This window comes from Hakea prostrata, unplaced genomic scaffold (genome assembly GCF_041222555.1).
Source record: "Hakea prostrata isolate BN-2017 unplaced genomic scaffold, UWA_Hpros_2 contig_7, whole genome shotgun sequence".
NCBI lineage: Eukaryota > Viridiplantae > Streptophyta > Magnoliopsida > Proteales > Proteaceae > Hakea > Hakea prostrata.
The window spans coordinates 178045-200488 of NW_028291126.1; the positions used below are offsets into that span (position 1 = coordinate 178045).

Here is a 22444-nt window from a genome sequence, read left to right on the forward strand (position 1 = left end):
GAACAGATTCATTGTTGTCTCCTAGGGTCTCAGCTCTTCTTTTCGGCCTTCTTCTTAAAGGCCTTGTATCGTTGTTTCCATTCTTTTAATATACTTATTTATTCATCCAAAAAAAAGATGCATCTTCCAGACTTCTATTTTCGCTCGTATACAGCAAGGCATGTGTTGATCAAGAAGACCACTATGGGTTAGGTTTTAGGAAAAATAAAATTTTCATTGTGTTTATTGGCCTCAAAGTAGGCTGGATGCAAAAAACCAGGCCCAAAAAACCCCAAAGACCCACCGAAATGCATCTAAGTTTGAAAAATTACAAAATGATCCTTGGTCATAACTCAACCTAGAATGATCTAAATTTCAAAAATAAGAGTAGATCTAGACTAAAGGAATCCTCTAATTGGGACTCCTAATTCGACTAGGACTCTACAATAACCTGACCAATCAAGAATAGAGTTGGGATCCTACTAATACTGGGTCCAACAAAACACTAAGTTGACTCAACTAAAAAAATCAAATATTATCAAAATATGCCTGGTTTCCTATAGGGCTGTAGGGTGTTGGGCTATCACCCAGGCCCAGTTTCAGTGGCCTTGAATCTGGTTCACATCATCATCCCACAGACCTTTATCCAAAGTATGGAACATTACATTTGTAGCAATAGAGGACTCAACACTATTCCATAGCAAGATCTTAACAGTGGAATTTTCCTGCATCCACTCATCATGGGCAGCAACAGACTTAGGGTCCTTAAAGTCAGGTTTTGGAGGGTCTTCCTTAATAGATTTCAGTTTTCCCTTGGCATGTATATAAGTTTCAACAGCTTGGGCCCATATTAAATAATTGGAAACACCATTCAGCTTGATCGTAGTAATTTGGACTTGTAGAATGTTGGCTGGCGTTTTGATTCAGCCATAGGAACAGCAATTAAAAATCCAGCAGCAGATCAATTATCCAAACACAAAACTACAGCATGTCTCCACTAAGTGCAGAATCAGCAGCCGAAAATAGAGCAGCAGCAGTAGACTTTAGAAAACAGACACAGAGTAGTGCAAGCCTCACAAACACAAGGGCAGTGACAGAAATAGGAGCACAGCTTGTCAAACACATGGATAGTGCATCATTCATACAGCGGCAGTACTAGGAGAGAACCAGGACAATGAGCATATCTGACTTCATTCAGTCAGAAAATAAAGGTTTTTGTTACCTCAATAGAAGAGTCAATAACCTCATAAATAGAAGAGAAAAAATAACTGGCTGCATTATTCCTTTGCATCGCCCATGTGAGGAGTGAAATCATCTCTGGTCAATATGCTCCACTGGCTGCCCGAAACAGATCTGGGTGCAGTTAGACTGAGTGTAGTTTCATCTGGTCCCATTATACTCCCTTTCAGATAGTAGCAGCACCAATCAGACTATCAAAAGGATGGATCCTTTATAACATGAAGGTTCTGATTAGTAATCAGGCAGTAGGGAGTAGCAGGAAGGAAAGAAGAAGAGAAACTCTCAAAACTGCAGTTTTCAAAACCGACACAGGATAAGGAAAAATAGCTCCTGATACCATCTAGCAGTTTCTGCAATAGAGAAGAAGAAGGCGAAAGATAAAAAGAGGAAGAGAGTTCACAGGTATGAGACTGTCCCCTATTATGCTTTTATATATAGATTGAAAACTACTCCCAGTTTAGGAAAAGTTCCTAAAATGTGAGCAAAAAGAAAAAATCAATAAATATGCTTCGATTACATAAGATCTCCCAGATCTACTGAAGAGGAAACTGTCCTAGGGAGCTAACTTGTCAACCAAGCAACAAAGAGAAAGAAGGAAAACTAAAAACAGAAAGAAACTACACTAGGCAAATTCTGAACTGCACATGGCCAAGATTCTCCATGACCTCTTGGCCATGCTAAGCCATTCAACAGAAGAAAAAAAAATCAGAAACAAAATTTTCTCAGGATGTTGTGTTTCTAGGGGAAAGTCTGTCATTTTCATGAAGGGCATCAAACACACAGCTCACCTTTATTAAGATGACAAGACAAGGGTGTTTTTCTTTTTTCATAAGGTAAAGTGGCCGGAGTCAAGATGCACTAAACAGTTATTCCTCCAAATTTATGAGCATCTATTATTGAGGTTGATTTTTTCTAACTACTATTGGTCCTATTGGATTCAAATTTGAGGGTTGCGGGCGTATTTGCTTATTATGAATTATACTAGAAGAGCTAGGGTAAGACCTAAGATAACCTTAGGAGAAGTGGTGAGAAAGGATATGTATAGCTTAGGCCTTGTATCTAGCATGGCCTCAAACAGAACTGACTGGAGGCAAGAATCCATGTAGCCGCCCCATTTAGTTGGGACAAGGCTTATTGTTGTTGTTGAATAAACCACTTAAACATGTAGTATAGGTAGAGATGGGTGTGTGTCCTACTTTATAGCATACATAATTGTCTACATACCATGGTACCCAACCAAGATAACCGAGACAACAAAGATTGCCAAGATCTTAGTATCTCAACTGAGATGTTGTAGTTCCCTCATCTCGTATGTGATCTCTCCTCAGCTTCCTAAAGAACTGAGATATTTCCAAGATCATGGCTAGTGGTCAATCTATGGTGAATGAAGCTGAAATTTCTCTCCTGACGACTCAACTGGAAACTGAATTTGAGATTGAAAATCTAGGATAAACTCTAATATTTCTTGGGAATAGAAGTTGACTGATCCTCTGAAGGAATCTTCATCTCCCAAAGGAAGTATATCTAGATCTCCTCTAAGAATCAAGGATACTTGGTTATGAACCAATCGATTCTCCCATAGAGGAAACAACCAACGCATCAGCACAGAAGGTAACTCTATTGACAAGGAACAATTCTAGCGCCTTGTTGAAAGGCTTATTTATCTCTCACACCAGGCCTGATACATATGGCGTTGTGGTATTGTCAGCCATTTTTTGCATGATCTAAAACTTCTAATTTCACAGCTGTATAGAATTCTTAGGTACATTGAACAGCCCCAAAGAAAGGGTACCTTGTTTTTCGAACAATGGGATCTTAGGTACCTTGTTTCAACCCATCTTGGTCGAATCTCCATTTCTGGTTGGTCCTGAGACCTTGATCCTTGCTTACAGCTGTAAGCTTCAACCAGTAAAAGCAGGGAACTCTAAAGTATCAGACCATGCTATCAAAGATATGTTTAACCATATAAAAAACAACATAGATGATCAACTTATTGTTTTCTTTCACATTCAAATGGAAGCCAATAATTTTTACGTTTTTTTCTTTTTTGGGGTGAAAATAGAAGCTAATAATTTAGTACATTTATCTGCGGAAAAGGGTTTAGTAATGAAAAGGCATAGAAATAGAAGTTGAAAGAACGGGCAGGGGAAAAGTTCCAAACCTACTAGAGTTAGTTTAGCACAAAATCTCTAGAATTGGCATGCTCGGAATCAGAACTACAGTATTTGTAGCATTTTCTTGTTCATGTTACCTATCAGAAAATAAGAACAGGAAAATAAATAGTTACCTTGCTCAGTGCCGCATACACCCTTAGGCTTTCCAGTTGATCCGGACGTGTACATCAAATAACAAAATGTTCTAGGGTTTTTACTTTCACAAGACCAACCCAAGTGAAGCTGATCAAATTGACCTCGTAGGTTCCCCTTCATAGATAAGCACAAAAGTGAACACCCATGATCCACTAGCCAATCAGATTTGTCACAACGGTCATGGTCGTTTGCATCCAGAGAAGAACTACCCTTGATAACAAGCCCAACATTGGACGTAGAAATGATGTATAGTATTCTCTCTTTTGGCCATGAAGGATCCAGAGGTAAAAATGCCTCCCCACATCTTAGAACAGAAAGAAGAGCTACTATGTACTCAACAGAAGGTATCATATATATTCCCACTATTTTTGGGGTACTATCCACAGTCTGAAATTTGGTTAAACAATCACCAGTCATTTTGACAATTTTTGATGACCCTGAAAATTTACCATCCCGTTTCTGCTCTTGATCAAAAAAATCTGCTAAAAAAACAAGATATGGCCGTCAGGGAGATAGCTTAGTATTGATCAGGCAAAAGAATGAAATTCTGTAACCATAGCAACTCAAATGGACAATCGACCATCAGCAATGTATCAGTAACACTAAATTAACTTATGACTTGCACAATTGATGCAGATAAAGAGCAGCACTGATGTAGATCCTGGTCAGGAGAGGAAGAACAAGGGTCCACCATTCTGGACCAGGTCAAGCTAGTCCAGCAGGGCTTCTAGTAGGGCCAAAAGAGGCCTAAACACTGTTCATGTGCACAGTGTCAAAGCCCCTTTTTGGGCATCAATGTGAATATTACAAGAAGATTTCGTGGGGGCATAATTGTCAGTTCAAAGTAGCAAAAATTTTGGACTTAATAGTGGGAAACACCTGTGCTAACCAAATGGCATCTTAGTGGGAACCACCTGGAGATTAGAAGCTGCAACCTTGAAGATTCAAGATCTCCTATTTAGTTTCTATTTGTCTTGTTTCCTAGTTTCGGTTAGACCTATTGCTAGTTTAGGAATCCACTTTCTATTTTAGATTTAGTACTTTCTAATTTCCTATGTAACTCAGGAAAGCAAGTCCCCCATACACCTAAGCATATTCCTTTACAACAAGAGAGATTAAGTAGGTGGCAGCAAGACCGCAAGAGAGATTAAAATATGAATAGAAATAAGTTTGGCAACAGGCAGAAAAGTGTCTTTAAGTAATCAAATCACATTCACCTGAGAGCATATTCCTTTGCAATCAGGCGCGCTTTCAGGTGAGCCAAAGAACCATCAGGATTAACTTTCACTATGAAAACCCAAAAACAACTGGTAGCAGTTTTCTCTGAGGGTAGAGGAACAAGATGTGAAGTCTGATTGTCTTCCAAGGCCGTTAACTCATCTTGGATTACAGTAGTCCACCCAGGATCAGAAAAAGCTTCAGAGACAGACTTAGGAATCAGATAAGTGTCAATGGTAGAGATGGCAGTGGCAAAACCAAAAGATAAACCAGAAAAAGAAACAAAATTGGAAAGAAGGTATTGAACCCAACTACAAGTACCTTTCCAAAGAGCAATGGGAATATCAAGATCAAAGGCAAGGGAACTACCGAAGGCTTTGTAGACTAAGACGGCAGAGAGGTAGAGTTTGTAGGAGCAGAGGGGGCAGCCACAGTCTTTGGATGGTGAACATAGACCCTGGTGATGGTCAGCGGGGTGGGAGGAACTGCACCTTGCGGAAATACACTTTGAAGAACAGAGATAGAAAGATCATTATTAAGTTTCGATATGTTAATAGGTTCAATAGAATAAGGAGTAGAGTCAAAGAAAGATACATCAGCAGTAATAAAATATTTCCTTAAGTCAAGCGAATAGCAACAATACCCCTTCTAAGTTCGAGAATGCCCAATAAACAAACATTTTAGAGCACAGGGATCTAACTTAGATTTCCAAGGCCTATGATCACGAACAAAGCAAACACTACCAAACATGAGGAGGCAAACCAAATAAGGGAGAATTAGGAAATAAAATAGAATAAGGGATGCCACCTTGTAACACAGAGGAGGGTACCCAGTTAATGAGAAAACAAGTAGTTAAAACGGCATCAACCCAAAAAGGTTTGGACACTTTCATCTCAAATAAGAGACAACAAGTGACCTCCAATAAGTGCCTATTTTTCCTTTTAGTAACCCCATTTTGTTAAGGAGTGTCAATACAAGATGATTGATGAACAATCCATTAGAAACCATAAACTTAGAAAAGGGATCAGAAAAATATTCTTTAGCATTATCATTGCAAAAAGTGCAGATAAGGACATTAAATAGTATACGAACTTCAGCAACAAATGCACAAAAAATTTCAAATAATTCAGAACCTTTTTCATCAAAGACAGCCAAGTAACCCTAAACCTGCCCATCACAAATCATCTCTGCCCCTCCCACTCACCTTCCCCCCTGCACCCTAGACCTTCCCCTTAGTGTCCACAAGCTTCCACTCATCTTCTTCTTCCCCACACCTCTCAGTCCTGAACTGAGTAGGAACTCCTAGTTCCCAGCCCTAAACACCCCACTTACACGTTCACTAGAATTGCAGATACCCTCAGTCATCATCCCTAGTTCAGTTTTCCCAAGAGCAGGCTCATTTTCTGAGTTTGAAAATTCCTGCGCTTCTTCCTCTTCTTTGTTGAGAAGTTGCAGAAATTTTGAAATTTCCAGAAAATTCTGAAACTTCCCAATTCCCATCCCTTTCTTCTTAGTTCAGTTATGGACTACAAACAACCAACAAACGAGCCTTAAAGCCACAAAACAACCAGCCCTAGTCCTGATTTCACCCTTAGCCAAAACCCTAGTTTATCTTAAAAATTCTAATTGAGTGCAGGACCCATTCTAGAAGATCCTGGATATCTAACCCTAAATCCTAGGTTACATCAATTGGTATTTGAACCATGGATTCCAACAGCCCTAGTGAAGGAACAACTCACAACCCCAGCCGTAGGGTGTCCCTCAGGATCCCACGACTTCTACAAACCCCTTTTCAAACTCTGGCTCAATAATCAAGACTGCCAAATACATGAGAGACTTAGGCTATTTATAGCCACCTAACACAAGTAGACTCAAATACTCTTTCCTAATTTGAAACAAACTCAAATAAGACACTTAAAAGGAAATAACTCTTTCCTAATTTAAACAACCCAACAAGACTGTTGCCAATCTAGAATTTCAAACCAAAAAGGAAACAAACAAATACCACAATTACTCAACCACTCAGACTCCAAATAAAAAAATAAAATAGAATTAAAAATAATAAATTATTCTAAACTCAACCGTACTAACATAGACTCAATCCAAGGGGTAAAAATTACCATTTTGCCCCTTGGTTTGATTCAGTCCCCCAGGTTGGGGCCCTATTCCGGATGGGCTTGGGCCCCCTCTAGGCTCTTTTGGGGCTGCCTTGGGCTAGTTACATCACCTCTCCCCTTCTTAAAAACATCCATCTCCTGATGAATGTGCTTCTCTAGCTCTCCTGGATCAATGCCTTGGAAATCCTTGGTGTGAATTCTTCCTCGCATCTTACAATAGGGAGGAAGTAGTAGGTGTTGTTGCTTGTACCTTCCTTGGACAGAACCTTGGTGGACTTGGATTGGAAGTCATGTATTCTTCAATCCTAGGGGTCTATGTGCGAGGAGCCCTAGGAGGAAGGGTGGAATCATGGTCATGCCTTCGAAGCCCTTTTATGTCTGCACTTTGATCATCACTACTATGGCTTGTAGGAGGTTTATAGTATTTCCTTCTAGAAGTGGGAGACTCAAGGGAGGTCCAGTTTCACCAGGAATGGGTGGTGGAAGGAATCAGACATCCATGGGTAGCAATGCCCCTCCTGTACTGTGAAGAACCCACGGAGGAGTGGGTGCCTCAACTTCTTCCTTAGCTACTCTGACCTTAACCTCAATATCCTCTAAGTGTGCAATCTTTGTATATGCTAGTGTCTCGTCTTCAAGAGCTAGGAACTCCAACTAGTTCTCCACGATTTAGGCTTCCTGGTCTCCTTGGGACTCCTCTAGAATGACCTTGGAAATCAGGGGCAATGTTAGTGTATTAGTGGGTAACTCCTCATACTCCTGTGGGTTGTCCAAGAGTTCTTCACTGTCAGAACAGTCATCTAGCTCTGCTTCTAGAGGAAGACAGTGTACTTCTTCTAGGGGAATTGGCTGGTGGTTATAGGAGACTGAATCTCCCCTTCTTTGAGGACACTTACTGACTGCATAATTCTTTATGAAGTGACTAGGGCTGCTGATCCCCCACTTTCCTTCCAAGTTTGCAAGCCTGGAATTCACCTCAGTTGTGTGACTGAGAACTTGTCCTAGCTATTGACTTATTTCTCGCTCATCCATAATGCTAACTACGCTGGTTCATGTAGCCCTGATACCAATTGATGTAACCTCAGGATTTAGGGTTAGATATCCAGGATCTTCTAGGATGGGTACAGCACTCAATTAGGGTTTTTAGGGTAAACTAGGGTTTCGGCTAGGGATGAAGTCAGGACTAGGGCTGCTGGTTCTGTGGCTTCAAAGCGCTGTTATTCGTTGTCCGGAATCCAGAACTGAATTAAGAAGAAAGGGATGGGAATTGGGAAGTTTCAGAATTTTCCAGAAATTTCAAAATTTCTGCAACTTCTCAACGAAGAAGTACAGGAATATTCAAACTCAGAAAATAAGGTTGCTCTTGGGAAAACTGAACTAGGAATGAAGACTGAGGATGTCTGCGATTCTAATGAAGGTGTAAGTGGGGTGTTTAGGGCTGGGTACTAGGAGTTCCTACTCAGGTTAGGACTGAGAGCGCTTCAGGAAGAAGAAGATGAGTGGAAGCTGTAAGGGGAAAGTCTAGGGTGCAGGGGCAGGGATGATTTGTGATGGGGATGGGGGTGTTCACAAGATCTGAAACTGAGGGGAAGGGCTAAGGAGGCTGCAGATAGAGAGAGAGGTGGTTAGGGTTAGGAATGGGATCTCTTACTTGGGAATGAAGATCTTTGCAGAAAATTCTATGATTGAATGTTAGAAGCAGTGAAGGGAGAGTTGAGCTTTGAAGAAACAATTCACAAACCCAGCCGCAGGGTGTCCCTCAGGATCCCATGACTTCTACAAGCCAATTTTCAAACTCTGGTTTATTCAGTAATCAAGACTACCAAATAAATGAGACTTAGGCTATTTATAGCCACCTAACTCTAAGTAGACTCAAATACTCTTTCCTAATTTGAAACAAACTTGAATAAGACTCTTAAAAGGAAATAACTCTTTCCTAACAACTCAAAATAGGACTCCTTAAAAGAAAATAACCCATTCCTAATTTAAACAACCCAACAAGACTCTTGCCAATCTAGAATTTCAAACCACAAGGGAAACAAACAACTACCACAATTACTCAACCACTAAGACTCCAAATTAGAAAAATAAAACAGAATTAGAAATTAGAAATTATTCTGAACTCAACCCTATTGACATAGACTCGATCCAAGGAGTGAAAATGACCATTTTGCCCCTTGGTCAGGTTCGGCCCCCCCTGGTTTGGGCCCTATTCGGGATAGGCTTGGGCCCCTTCTAGGCTATTTTGGGACTGCCTGGGGCTGGTTACATCATCGTCAGATACAAAATATAATAACTAAAAGTTCCACATTTTTGTGTCTTTTATACATTGAAGAACATAAAAGGATAAGAAGAAGAAGAAGAAAGGGGATAAGGAGATGCGGTATCTCAACCCTAGGTCCTCACTCCTCACCTATAGTTATCTCAGCTATTGAACATGGATTACTCCATAAGCAATGGCAACAACAACAACAACAACTACAAGCCTTGTACCAACTAAAGGGGGTCAGCAACATGGATTCTTGCCTGCCAATCAGCTCTGTTCGAGGCCATACTAGATACAAGGCCTAAGTTATGCACTTCCTTTCTCACCACTTCTCTTAAGGTTATCCTAGGTCTGCCCCTAGATCTTCTAGTTCCTTCAATTTGGACTAAACCACTTCTCCGAAAAAGGGCATTTACAGGCCTCCATTGAATGTGACCGGCCACCTCAAATGACTTTCTCGTAGCTTATCATTCATCGAAGCTACTCCAGACTAGCTGATGTAAACACAAGAACCCCCTAGCCAAAACCTCAAGCAGGGGCCACAGGAAGGCTCCAAGAAGCCACCCTAAGCTGGCCCAGCCCTTCTTATTTTATTTCTGAAATTATTTTTAGGGTTTACAAGAATTTCGTTGAGTCAAGTTCGTTAATTTGAGTTCATTTTATTTTGTTTGGAAAATCTTAATTGAAGTTAAAATTGTTTCGAATGAGTCCAAAGTGAGTGAAAATTAGTTAGTTCACATAAAGTAAGATTCTTTATCTTACCTGTTAGGAATTGCTTTATCATTAAGAGTCCAGTCCAAAATGTAATTGGATTTTTTACACTATAAATAGTCTCTTCATGTAATGCTATTTTGAGATTGCTTAATAAACGAAATGATTGTTTTTGCCAAGAGGTAGCACGGTTTCTTCGAGAGGGACCCTACGGTTGTCTAGTGAAGAATTCTAATCCTCCGCCTCCAACTTTTAAGTGCATTCTCAGCATTCAAATCATTAATCCCAGCAAGCATCGCCAACATCCAAGTAACTAGATGACTCCCAACTCCAGCACCAACCTTCCCCTCCTTTTCCACAGCCTCCCCACCCCTTCCCCTTCCCTACGCAACCCTAGAGTACCAACCCATCACCACCATAGCCTCCCCAGCCCCTTCACCTCTTGTTAGACCTAGGAAACCATCCCCACCCCATCACAAATACCCCCTGCCCCTTCTCCTTTAATTTCCTTCAAGCCCCAACCCCTCCCCCAGTCATCATGACCCTCCCCCAGTCATCGTGACCCTCCCCCTCTTCCTGACGGCAGCCCATCCTACTCCCACTAGGAACCCTCAATCCCAGCCCCTTTCAAGCTTCTTTCACCTCCATTATGATCACATGAGCCCTAGGAATAACCCCCTCTATTATTTTCTTCAAATGAGCCCTACTTCCCTAACTTAGAATAACCTGCACTTCATCTTCTTCCTTGAGATTCTGCAGAAAATTTGAAGCTCTTGAAAGCTGATTCTGTTGAGTTCAGTTCAGTCAATTCCTAATCTGATTGGTAATTCAGTTTCTGTGCAGCAGAACCAGCAAGGATTAGCCCTAACTTTCCCTCTAGCCAAACCCTCTAAAACCCTAAAAAAGAATCTTGCAAATAACCTAAACCCTGTTCACATCATGATTGACACTGACTTCTACGATGAGAAAACACCCTTTGGAACCCTAGAATTTCATCTTTATTAGCTGGAATCTCCCAGACAACCATAAATCTAGGGAAATTACCTTGTAATCCCTAACCTTAGATCCTGGTTTACATCACCAGCTCCAATATGATCATTCCTCATCTTATCCTTCCTAATTTTGCCACTCATCCATCTTAGCATCCTCATTTCTGCTACAGTAAGTTTATTTATATTATGCTTCTTGATAGCCCAACACGTCGCAATATACATCATAGTTGCTCATACAATGGTCCTATGGAATTTTCCATTGAGCTTTAATATGTAGATCACAAAAGACCCTGGATGCACCTCTCCATTTCAAGCATCCTATTTTAATTCTTGGGAAACATCATCCTCTATACCTTTTTTTATTTATGATACCTAAAAATCGCTTTATGGAATCTCCTTCTCATCAAGTTTCACCACCTCATCATCCACCCGATCACAACTTTGGTCCCGTATGCAAATGGCAACAAGGCCTTTAATTTCAAAGTTCTAAAAGTCTAACCTTCTTCTGCAATGAAATGGCCTATACATAGCTTAGCTAAAGTTCTACAATAAATAGAAACTTTTTTTAACTAAACATAGACTAATAACCTAGTAACCTTGACAATAAAATCTTGTGGAATAACTAAAATTAGTAACTAAAAGGCTTTATCATTCTGCTACATGATTAAATAACAAAAATAGTAACTAAACTAAACTTCTAAATCTCTCAAGACTAAAGTCTTCATGTAATAAGATCTTGGGACTTCTCTAAAATACTCCAACTATGCCAAATAATGGGCTGATGTTGATCATGTGAAAAATAACGTAACATTGTTTTGGCTTTCTTTCTTCTTCGTTCATGCTCCATAAAACCATCAAAAACTTGTCACCTCATGAAAGCAAGCTCCTTCTCACTGCAGTCGCATCCTACAACCTTACAGATGTAACAAGGGATGGGCCCCCTAAAATTGTGCACAAAACCAGACCCAAAAGATGCACCCAAGGCTGGCCGAATACCCCAAGGGTATTCTGGTCATTTCCAAGCCCCTCTTTGGGGCCCAATATAGGTCTTATTTTACTCCCTACGATCCCAGGACAAGAGATCTTAACCTTTACTTTTTTGTCTGAGTCAGTAGTTTAAGAGTTACAGTCCAGTAAACTTAATCTTGAGTTGTTAGGATAGGGCTCCTTAGTTTTAGGAAACCTTATCTTAAGGTAATTCTATTTTAGGTAAGTCCTAGTGTTGCTCTAAAATAGGAAAGAGTTATTTCCTTTTAGGAGTATTAGTATGAGTTGTTTAGGTGAGTGAGTGAGTCCTAATTTGGCAAGTATTGTTTACTTAAGGGCCAAGTTACCAATTTGAGTTTAGTTGGGTTTACAAGGCTATAAACAGCCTAAGTCTTTATGTAATTGTCAGTCTTGTTATTGAATGAAATAGAGTTTGAAAAAATTGACTTGTGGAAGTCGTGGGGTCCTTGAGGATACCCTGCGGCTGGCTTGGTGCATTGTTTCTTCAACATTCAAGACCCTCACTCACTTTTTCAGCATTCTACAAGAAGGCTCCTGCAATTCTTCAACTACAAGTAAGTACTAAGCCTCCCCATAAGATTCAGGTCTGAGAATCAACCTCACCCCTATTGCAACCCACTCCAACACCTTCCCCTACTTCCCTGGCCTTCCATTAGAGCCCGCAAGCTTCCCCTCTCCCCCTGCTTCTGTGCAAACAGCAGGGATAACCCACTGGAAACCCCACTTCCCCAACCCCTCTAGACTCCAAACCCCCTCCTAGGATCGCCCCTAACCTAGGAACACATTCCCTAAGTCATTAGTCCCTCCCAACCTATTTTACCCTAATCTGGAATTTTCTGCAAGTCTTCTTCAACCTTGGACTTCTGCAGAATTTTTAGAAGCTTCATAAAACCCTAAACCAGACCTTAAAAAACCCCGAGTCCTAAATCTGAAACATAAAACCAGCAAAGTTAGAGCCCAAAAACCCACTGGCCAGAACTTCTAAAAATCCTAGTTTACCCTTAGAAACCCTAATTGAGTGCTGGACCTACTTCAGAAGATCCTAAAAATCAAACCCTAAATTTTGGGGCTACATTACTTCCTGGGTTGATTTTGGGGCTTGTTCCTACAGGTACGTGTGCGACTTTGATCCAAATCAACTCCCCCCCCCCCCCCTTCTTTTTCTCAGTTCAACCCACTATGAACAAAATCAAAGGGGCTTCTTCTATCTCCTGCTGCTGCTCTTTTCTTTTGGTTCTCAGTTTTTTCATGGTGTGCAGGCACCAATTGTTGCTCCTGTATTTATGACTAAATACTCTTTATTAAACAAAACAAAGAGTATTTATTTTTATGGTTACTTCGTGCCTATGAAGCAACTTAAGCAAGAAGACAGATACTGCTAAAAATAAGAAGACAGTTTCAGATCTATATTCGATCTCAATTTCTCTCTCTTTGAAGACAGATACTGTTAAAAATAAGAAGACAGTTTCAGATTTATGTTCAATTTCAATTTCTCTCTCTTTGAAGACAGATACTGCTAAAAATAAGAAGACAGTTTCAGATTTACGTTCGATCTCAATTTCTCTCTCTTTGAAATCGACTCTGCTGCGCATAAGAAGACTCGAGGCTGCCGGGAATAAGAAGACAATTACATGAAATCGATTCTGCTATCTCAAGCTATTTAGTCTTTTACTTTCAGCATGCGTCTGTTGTTTAGATTCTATTTCAAGGGTTGAGATCATGTGGTGGGATCCTAGTCTGTTAAAGAATCCCACATAATGTTAAAGTCTTCTAGAAGGCTATAAACAGCCTATCGTTTCTTTGTAATTGCTTAAGTCTGACTATTGAATAAAATTGAGTTAAGAATCCTGATTCCTAGTTGAGGGGGCCATGGTTGAGAATTAAAGAGTTTCGTTCAAGGATCAGCATCTCCATCATCATTTCCAGCATCTTCAAGCATTCAAAGTCATCTTCCTCAAGTAACAGCGAGTAACAAGTACAGCAGCTCCCCTATGAAATCCCGCAAAATCCTAATCCGGAAATCCTTAGTGAAGATCCAAAGACCCAAAGTGAAGGAAGAAGACAGCGGTGGACTGTCCCTTTTGAACCCCTTTAGGTCTGACCTAAAACCAGTAGAGGTTGTTAATGAAGATCTTAGTATGAAAACCCCGAGTGAGTTTGGAAGAAGATGGACTTTGAATACAGTGTTGACACCCTTAGAAGGTCCTATGAAGTTAGGTAAGACCCTTTCTTAAGTTGGTTGAGGACCCAAGTGGTAGGGTTGGTTTCCGAGAACCAAAATTCAGCAGTTTTGACCTTTGGCATTGCTTAGTCGATCCAATCGACCAAAGCAACCTTCGGGGCAGAATTGACTATTTTGGGAAATTTTAGGTTTTGGGAGCCCTATATATTCAAACCTAAATCCAATTCGTACCACTTCGCCTCTAAGCCTCTAGAGAACGTGAAAAGAACCTTGGAGCCTCCTCTTCAAGCTAAGGAAGATCCCCAAGCGTCCAAGCGAAGTTCCTCCATTGATCTTCTTCTACAAGGTTAGTATTCAATCCAATACTTTATTGATTTACTCTCTCTACTCTTTCTATTACTTGTTTTGATTGTAAGAAAGGTCCTACACTACTATAATGACTTTATCTCTGATCCTTATAGTCTTAAAGTGAATTCCATTCACTCTTTGTTTTCCTTAAGCAATATGATGTTATTCAATGTTTTGATCTAGCATGAGACCATGATTTACTCTAACTGTAGTTATTTGATTCTAAACTATGTTAGATATATTCCTAGGTTGTTTTTTATGCATGATCTACTGTTTTCTTATCTTTAGAATGAATCTCCATTCATTCCAGCCTTTCCGTGAGAATCCACGAATCAAGCCTATTAGGTGACTTGTTAGATTTCTATTCTAATGGCCTTGTTTGATGTTTAGATCATCATAGATAGTCTCTATATGTTATTTTAGAATTTTCCTATTAAATTCGGAGTGTTCCGATGTCATTCGAAGAGTTTCCGACCAAAGTTGGAAGTTACTATCCGTACACAGTAGCTTTGGTCGATCCCCTTGGTCAATCCAATCGACCAAGCCAATCGACCAAAGGTGTCTGTGACAACAACTTTAGTCTGTTTGGTCTCCTTTTCGTCTTTGATCATTAAGGTTTGTTCCTTATATTATCTACATGTTTGTTTAGGGTTATTTTGCTGATTTTGAACTTGCCCTTTGATCTCTTATTTGGAGTTTACGAAGTTGACTATAAGGTGAGTACGTTCACTCACAATTGACATCATTATGTGCTATACTATGATAAGATTTGTATGCATATGTTAGCTACTGTTTTAGAACTTTCTCTTTATTGTTATACTTTTGTAATTAGTAATTACAGTATGCTATTCTTAATGTGATTTACATATTCATTATGAATGGAATGATTGGATTGTGAATGGATCTTGCTTTGATATATGTATGGAATCATGATGTGATGTGATTGCCTAGGTTGTGATTGGGGAATAGGGAATGCCCTTTTGGCATTTCTATCATTGGACACCAGTGGAGGTGGTATGGGACACATTTCTACGGTGCCCCTTGGTGCTTTCCCTGATTACTGGTTGACATACTTAGGGCACAAGAAGGCAAGAAGCATGAGGGGACACAAGAACTTCCCATTTATTATGTGTGGATGACCAATCGGTTAAGAGTCTACGTAACCAAGAAAGAGACGGTGACTCTAGGGGGAAAGATACCGGAAAGGATAGCGGGAAGTGAGAAATTGACGTATCCGACCCTAAAGTAGATGTGACTCAGTAGATGACTTGCATTGGGCTAAGTTTAACCCTGACACGCATCAATACTCATACCAATGGTGGTGAGCAATAGTGTTGACCTAAACCCTAGCCATGGAATGTCCGGGAAGGATGCCCTAAACCAACTACCACGGAGAACCCAATGGACTAGGAAGTTTGAGGGAGAGTGATTTGAGACCTACCCAGAGGAGTATGGTGATATATCTTAATGCGTGTTTGCCAATAGAGACTAGCATTCATAGAATTAGAAGCATACTTGCACACGTATTGTTTCATATCATTCCATTATGATTGTTTTGCATTTTGAATATTGTTTCTGTTATTGAGATTGTGATTGTTTATAATTGTTAATTGTGTTTGAACTACTTACTAAGTTCTTTTAAGCTCACCCTTCGGGGGACATGTTTTTCTTCAGATTGTATTGTAGGTACTAATGACTGCAAAATCCCGAACTACGAGGCCACGGCGTGTGACTAGTATGGTTTCCAAGATTTTGGCGACTACAAGCAATCCAATGAAGCATACTCGTATGACGATAGAGCATACTAGAATTAGCCAGACCATGGAGCTAGAGTGTTACGTACTGAAGTCAAAGACATCTAAGTCTAAACATTGTTGGATGGACATAGATACTCATTTTGTTTAGCTTTAGAATGATTCTTAGTTCCTTTATTATTCTTAGTTGAAATTTATTAGAGATTTGATCTACCTTCCGTTTTGTTTTAAAGTTTATTTCTACTATACTCTATACTCTAATATTGTGATAAGACCCTTCTAATACCTTAGAAAATCAATACTAAAATGCAAGAAATAAACAAGATAGAGTTGGTTTTAATGGTGCCAGTCACCCCCACACCCAACGGTATTCCTCAGCACAGCTGCCCAAGAACTCTCATAAAACATTCCCCTACCCTCTTCACTCCCTTGTCCCTCTATTTATTACCCCCAACTAACCCTAATTCTGTCTCTCTCCTCCACATGGCCTCATCCTAGGGTTCTAACACTACCAACCCCTCAAAAATCACCTTGTCCTCAAGGTGATGGAAAATTTGAGGTTGAGTCTTCACTTGTGTGCCACATAACTAGGCCATTTCAGTCCCTCTCGAGCAATATACCAAACACCATAGACACGTAGATGGGAGTTGAGGAGGTGCAACGCTACCGTTACTAAGATGTGGTTGCAGCGAAGACCAAGAAAAGATGTTGCAGAATGTATAACCACCACAAAGAAGAAAAAGTGAATGGAATCCACTTGAGGACAGACCCCCAAGCAAATCGAGAAAAATTTCCGGCGAAAAACCGAGGGAATGATGCCCTCCACCCTGGATTTTCACTGGCAGAATTTCCAGTTCAACTGTTGTTGTGAAGGAGGAGGGTTTCTTCACCGGTGTTGTTTGTTGCACCTCTCCCTTAAGGTTTTGCATCAGATGCGTAGGCTTTCTCAAGAGGGAGGTAGAGGTCGCTGGTTTCCCTTGTTGGTCAGGGCGTACTTTCATCGCCGCATCCCTGATATCATCGCTTCCCTTTCCGTCGTGAGTTGCAGAGGTTGAAGATGAAGGCTCCCCAATATTAAGGTTTTAATGGTGCCAGCCACCCCCACACCCAACAGTGTTCCTTAGCACGGCTGCCCAAGAACTCTCATAAAACATTCCCCTACCCTCTCCACTCCCTTGTCCCTCTATTTATTACCCCCAACTAACCCTAATTCTCTCTCTCCTCCACATGGCCTCATCCTAGGGGACCACTTTTCTAGTAAATGTTTAATTCAAGCTGATTTTCGATTTGGGTCTTGATCTGTTTGAATTATTTGGGTTCAAGGTAAAGCTTAGAAGGCTTGGGTTTTGGGTATACCAAATGGGCCAGACCCATGGGTGATGGTGAAAAGGGGTGGGGTTCAAATACATAAAACCATGGGTTAAAAGAAATGCGTTGGGCGTTGGTTTGATGGGCTGGATTGGGCTTTGGGTCATGAAAATGGAATGCATTAAGAAATATGGGTTAATAAAATGTGTTGGGCTTGGGGTTAAGGAAATGGGCTTGACCCAAGGGGGTTTCTTTGGGGGTCTAGCGGCCTAATCTTTGTATTGGGTTTGTTTGGGCCCTAGGTTTTAGTCAAAGCATAACTGAATGTGACCCAAATAACACAATCTTTGGCCTATAGGGTTTGGACCAAACCCACAAACCGGTTTGAGGTGAACCAGTCTAACCCAAAAAACCCTAAAACTCCATTGTCTTCTCCCTTTTCTGCGATCAGACATCTTCGTCGTCACCTACTAATTCCTGCCAGGCGCTTCCGACCAGCTCCCACTCCCCGTGTGACCCTCGTTTTGTATTCCATTGCTAAAAGCAATAGCCTCAACCATCAAACCTTTATTTGGCACTCTTCTCATGGTTCGGTGAGAAACACCTTCTGCAACTAATCGGCCACAACCATAGGCCGCTTCCTGCGCTTGATTGAAGTGGTAGTGCGATTCCTCCTCTCCAAGAACCGATGCAGATTCGATATGAGGAAGCTTTGCATCCTTCCTGCTACCGAAATCGATAACCAGCGCCTTCTTGAAGTCCGTACAAGTAAATTCCATCCAGTTCTTGCAATAGATCCAGTCGAGTGCCTCTCCTTCCAAATGTTGGATCGCCACCCCCAACCACTACTCTTCTTCGATTTGGTTCTCCCAGCAAAACACAAGAACCTCTAGAATCCATCTCTAAACTTCTCCTTCACCAAAAATCGAAGGTAGTGCCATCCCTTCCCTGGATCGTGAATGCTCTGATGCCAGTTGATAAGACCCTTCTAATACCTTAGAAAATCAATACTAAAATGCAAGAAATAAACAAGATAGAGCTGGTTTTAATGGTGCCAGTCACCCCCACACCCAACGATGTTCCTCAGCACGGCTGCCTAAGAACTCTCATAAAACATTCCCCTACCCTCTCCACTCCCTTGTCCCTCTATTTATTACCCCCAACTAACCCTAATTCTCTCTCTCTCCTCCACATGGCCTCATCCTAGGTTCCTAACATATTGTTATAATCCGCACTCTGATATTCTTTTGTGATCCTTCTGAGATCCTTATTAATTGTTTCTTAATTTACTTTAATACAATGATTTGTTCTTGCTCTTGATTATGTTATTGTGCTATGTGGGTATATGATCACCCTAAACTTAATCTTCGAGGCTGTGGATCACACCTCTGGGTATTCCAGATAGGGTACTAGCTGGGGGGATGTGACATCCCCACCCCCATCAATTGCCTCTTCTCTCTCCCGTAGCCCTCCCCCACCCTTCCTCTTCCTTGCACAAACCTAGAAGTCCCACACCACCCCAATGCAAGCCCTCTCTCTCCCTCCCCCTTCATTCCCAACAAGCCCCAACCCCTTCCTCACTTTCCCCTAACCCCACAAGACAATCCCTGCCCTTCCATTTGTTCTGCAAATCCCTGTAAATCCCTTGATGAAATCCCTTGATGAGGTCATCAGTGAGTAGTTCCGAGTTTACCGGCGACGCCGACTTAGAGATCATCCCACGACAGCATCTATGTGGATGGATGATGAGTTTGGAGGTTATCGGATTGTTAGGATCCTATGGTTCGATGAGAAACACTGCTTATAGGCAGTTTGTCATGTTATTTTCCTTAGTCTTAGTGGGTTGGGTAGTAGTTTACTATTGAAGTATTTTAATTTCATGTTTGAGTCTTTATGGGCTGGGCCTAGAGTCTATTTTGACCCAATTTTGAATTATTTTGAGTTTGGGTTATATATACAACTTAAGTTGGGGTTATTTTGGGAATTAGACATGGGAGGGTTGTGAGGGATCAACTTTTTTATTTAAACCTTGTATGGAATTCGTTTTTGGCAATCAATGAATGAAAAAAAGAATTAGAAAATAAGCTCTCTCTAGTTTTTCCCTCTCTCCAGGTAAGCTCTCTTTCCTCCTTTCACCCTTGTTTCCCACTAGAAAAAATCCCCTTGCTCTCTTCTACAAAGATCTACTCTCTTTTTTTTCAAAAAAAGACCTAGTTTCTTTCCTGGAAATATTCTTCTTCTTCCCCAAACCCCACGGTTGTTAAAACCTTTGTTCTTCCCTCTTTCCCTTATACGGCAGTCCAGTTTTCTTTTGTTAGTCTCCATTCCCTTCTCTTTGTTTCTTTTCTTTCCCTCCCTCTATCTTATCACATACTCTCCTTCCTCAGATACACCATTACATCAAAATATTTTTTTCTCCTTTCCTAGGATTCACCACTACTTCAAAATATTTTTTCTTTCTCTTATTTTTGTTCCTAGATGCTTTATAACCCCTGTTTTGCAACCAGGCTCAGCAGGTAACATTATCTCTCCCAAAATATTTCTCATTTATTCTTTGGCAGTAGTTTTGTTTAAAACAAAAACTTCCCGAGACTCCCTTTACATTGTTAATTGTTGAATTCCTTGTTAGAAATCTAATATTGATTAGAACAGCTCTATTTTTCTTTAAGTTTCTTAATACATTTGCATTCAATTTAGTGTTATGGTGCCAAGATCCCCATCCCCTTGTTTCCCTATTGATTCTTGTTTAGTTGTGCTTACCAGTAAGACTTATTGTGCTTATTTATCTACTTTAGCTGTCTTACATGCATGATTAATCAGATTTCAAGTGCTGCAAATTCCTTTCTTTACTATCTGTCAAGAATAGGTGTTTAATTCTAAGAGTCTAGTAGCCCACTTTGTAGGTGTCCCCTAGTTTCTAGGGTTTCTCCTACATCATCCCTCCTCCCCCTTGCTGCCACAATACAGCAGCAGGCCTCCCACCCCCCGCAGACCCCTTTAGCCCCTGCCCCTCACCCTTATGACCCTCCCCAACCCATCCCCCACCTCCCCTGCCCCTTGCAATAGCCCCCACCCCTTCCGTCTCCCTCGCAAACTCCCTTCCCATCCCTCTGAATTGCAGCAACAGTAACAGAAAAAACAGAAAGGAAAGCAGAAAGAAAAAGAAGGAAGAAGAGAAAAGAAAGAAAGAAAGAATCAAGATTGCCCATTTAGAGATCCACCCACAGCCTTCCCAAGATTCATTCCCAATCCCATGCAAGCCCCAACTACAGGGTTCCTTTACCTTTCCTAATTTCCTTAATATTATTCTGGCTATGCTGCTACCTAGTAAACTATTCCATCTTGGATTTTGATAAAACCCTAATTTTTTCCTTTTCACTAAAAGCCTTCCCACATAATTTTGGATGGACCCATACCCCTCCTAATAGATTCCAACAACTTTCTTGGATACCATAGGCATTCCATAATATTTTTACTTTATTTGCTAGAAGATTCTGGGCAAATCCCAAATCTAGGCCCTAGGGAGATTCTCCTAGAAACCCTAACACTAGGATTGGATTTACATCAGTAACCTTGTTGCAATCTTTTGATCAAAAAGCAATCTTGGTTGGACTTGACCTGCTAGGTGGGGCTTTCATCCTAGTAGCTGACGTGTTACCTATTGGTTAGCACTCCTAGAAGTGTTGTCCTGGAAGTGTTGTTGAGTTAGCTGTTCTGTTTGCACCTTAGCCAGCCCATTCCAAGGTTATTGTTTTCTTTAGTGGATTTTCTTTTAGCTGCTGGCAAGATCTTGACCAGAAGGAGGGGGAGAAAAAAAACAAAAACAAAAACAAAAACAAAAACAAAAAAAAAAACAAAAAAAAAAAAAAAAACAAAAAAAAAAGAACAAAAACAACCATTGGCAGAATTCTTCCCTTTTGTTTGGGCTTCTTTTCCTTGTGACACAGGATATTTTGGGCCCCGTGATGTTCTCCCTATTCTGAGGAATTGCTCAGGGTGTTGATTGACTTCATTTATCTTTTGTTGGCTGCACTATCAGGTCCTATGCTTATTCCCTCCTTTACTTTTAGGAAATAAATTCATCTCAGCTATTGTTTTTTTCTTTTTTCTTTTTTAGGAGTGCACTATTGCTCTTGTTCTGCCAAAGACTTTGGTTTTCTTTTTCTGTTGCTACTGTCGCTTTTCTTATATACATGGTGGGTGACACCAAAGCAAACTCTACTGTTTCTTTCGCTTCCACTTCTGAAACTGTGTATGTTACCATTACAGCTATCAAGCTCAAGGGGAGTTCCAATTATTTATTATGGGCCCAAGCTATCCAGGAGTATATCGTGGCAAGAGATAAATATATTATCTGACCCTCCTGTTTCTAGTGATGGTTGATATAGTAAGTGGAAAAATGAGAATGCCATCACTCTCATATAGTCATGGAATAGTATAGCAGCCAACATTATGTTTCATGCAACAGCCACAGGTGTTTGGGATGATTTGAAGGATACAGATTATCGGAGAAGAATATAAATCATGTATATGATCTCTATAAGAAGTTTTAGCTTCAAAAATGTACTATGTACAAGACTAGAGTTCTTTCAAGGGCTTGATTGAGAAGTTGAACACTTTTCAGCCACCAACCGCCAATATGATAAGTCAAATGCTCAGCATAATGAATTCTTTGTCTCCAAGTTTCTGGCTGGGTTGAATTATGATCTAAAGTCCATCAAAGGTACTTGCTGGTGGGACTTTCTATACACTTTCTGGCACCTTCTTTCATCTTCAGCATAGTGCTACTCCTACCAAAGTGGAGTCCTCTCAAAAGGACAACTCAGCCTTTATTGCTAACCATGGCAATTGATGAGGACATGTTACAAGGAAAGGCTGTAGTGGTGGTCATGGTAGTGGTAATTAGTCTGATGATTGGTCCAATTGGAAATGTACTCATTGTGGCAAATCTGATCGTACAATTGACCATTGATGGGGAAGCATGGTTAGCCAGATTGGACGATCCAATCTGCC

General features: G+C 40.6%; 1 protein-coding gene across 3 annotated transcripts in view; it reads right to left on the bottom strand.

Moving 5' to 3' along the window:
- The window catches only part of LOC148999431 (AMP-dependent synthetase and ligase family protein), an 84530-nt gene that overhangs the window by 60053 nt on the left and 2033 nt on the right, over positions 1 to 22444 (bottom strand). For 2 of the 3 annotated variants that reach the window (XM_089141144.1, XM_089141145.1), the window contains exon 2: positions 3506 to 4009. In XM_089141144.1, the coding sequence (XP_088997270.1) occupies positions 3506 to 4009 (504 nt within the window). The remainder of the gene's footprint in view (positions 1 to 3505; positions 4010 to 22444) is intronic. The other variant, XM_089141146.1, reaches the window with a different exon arrangement.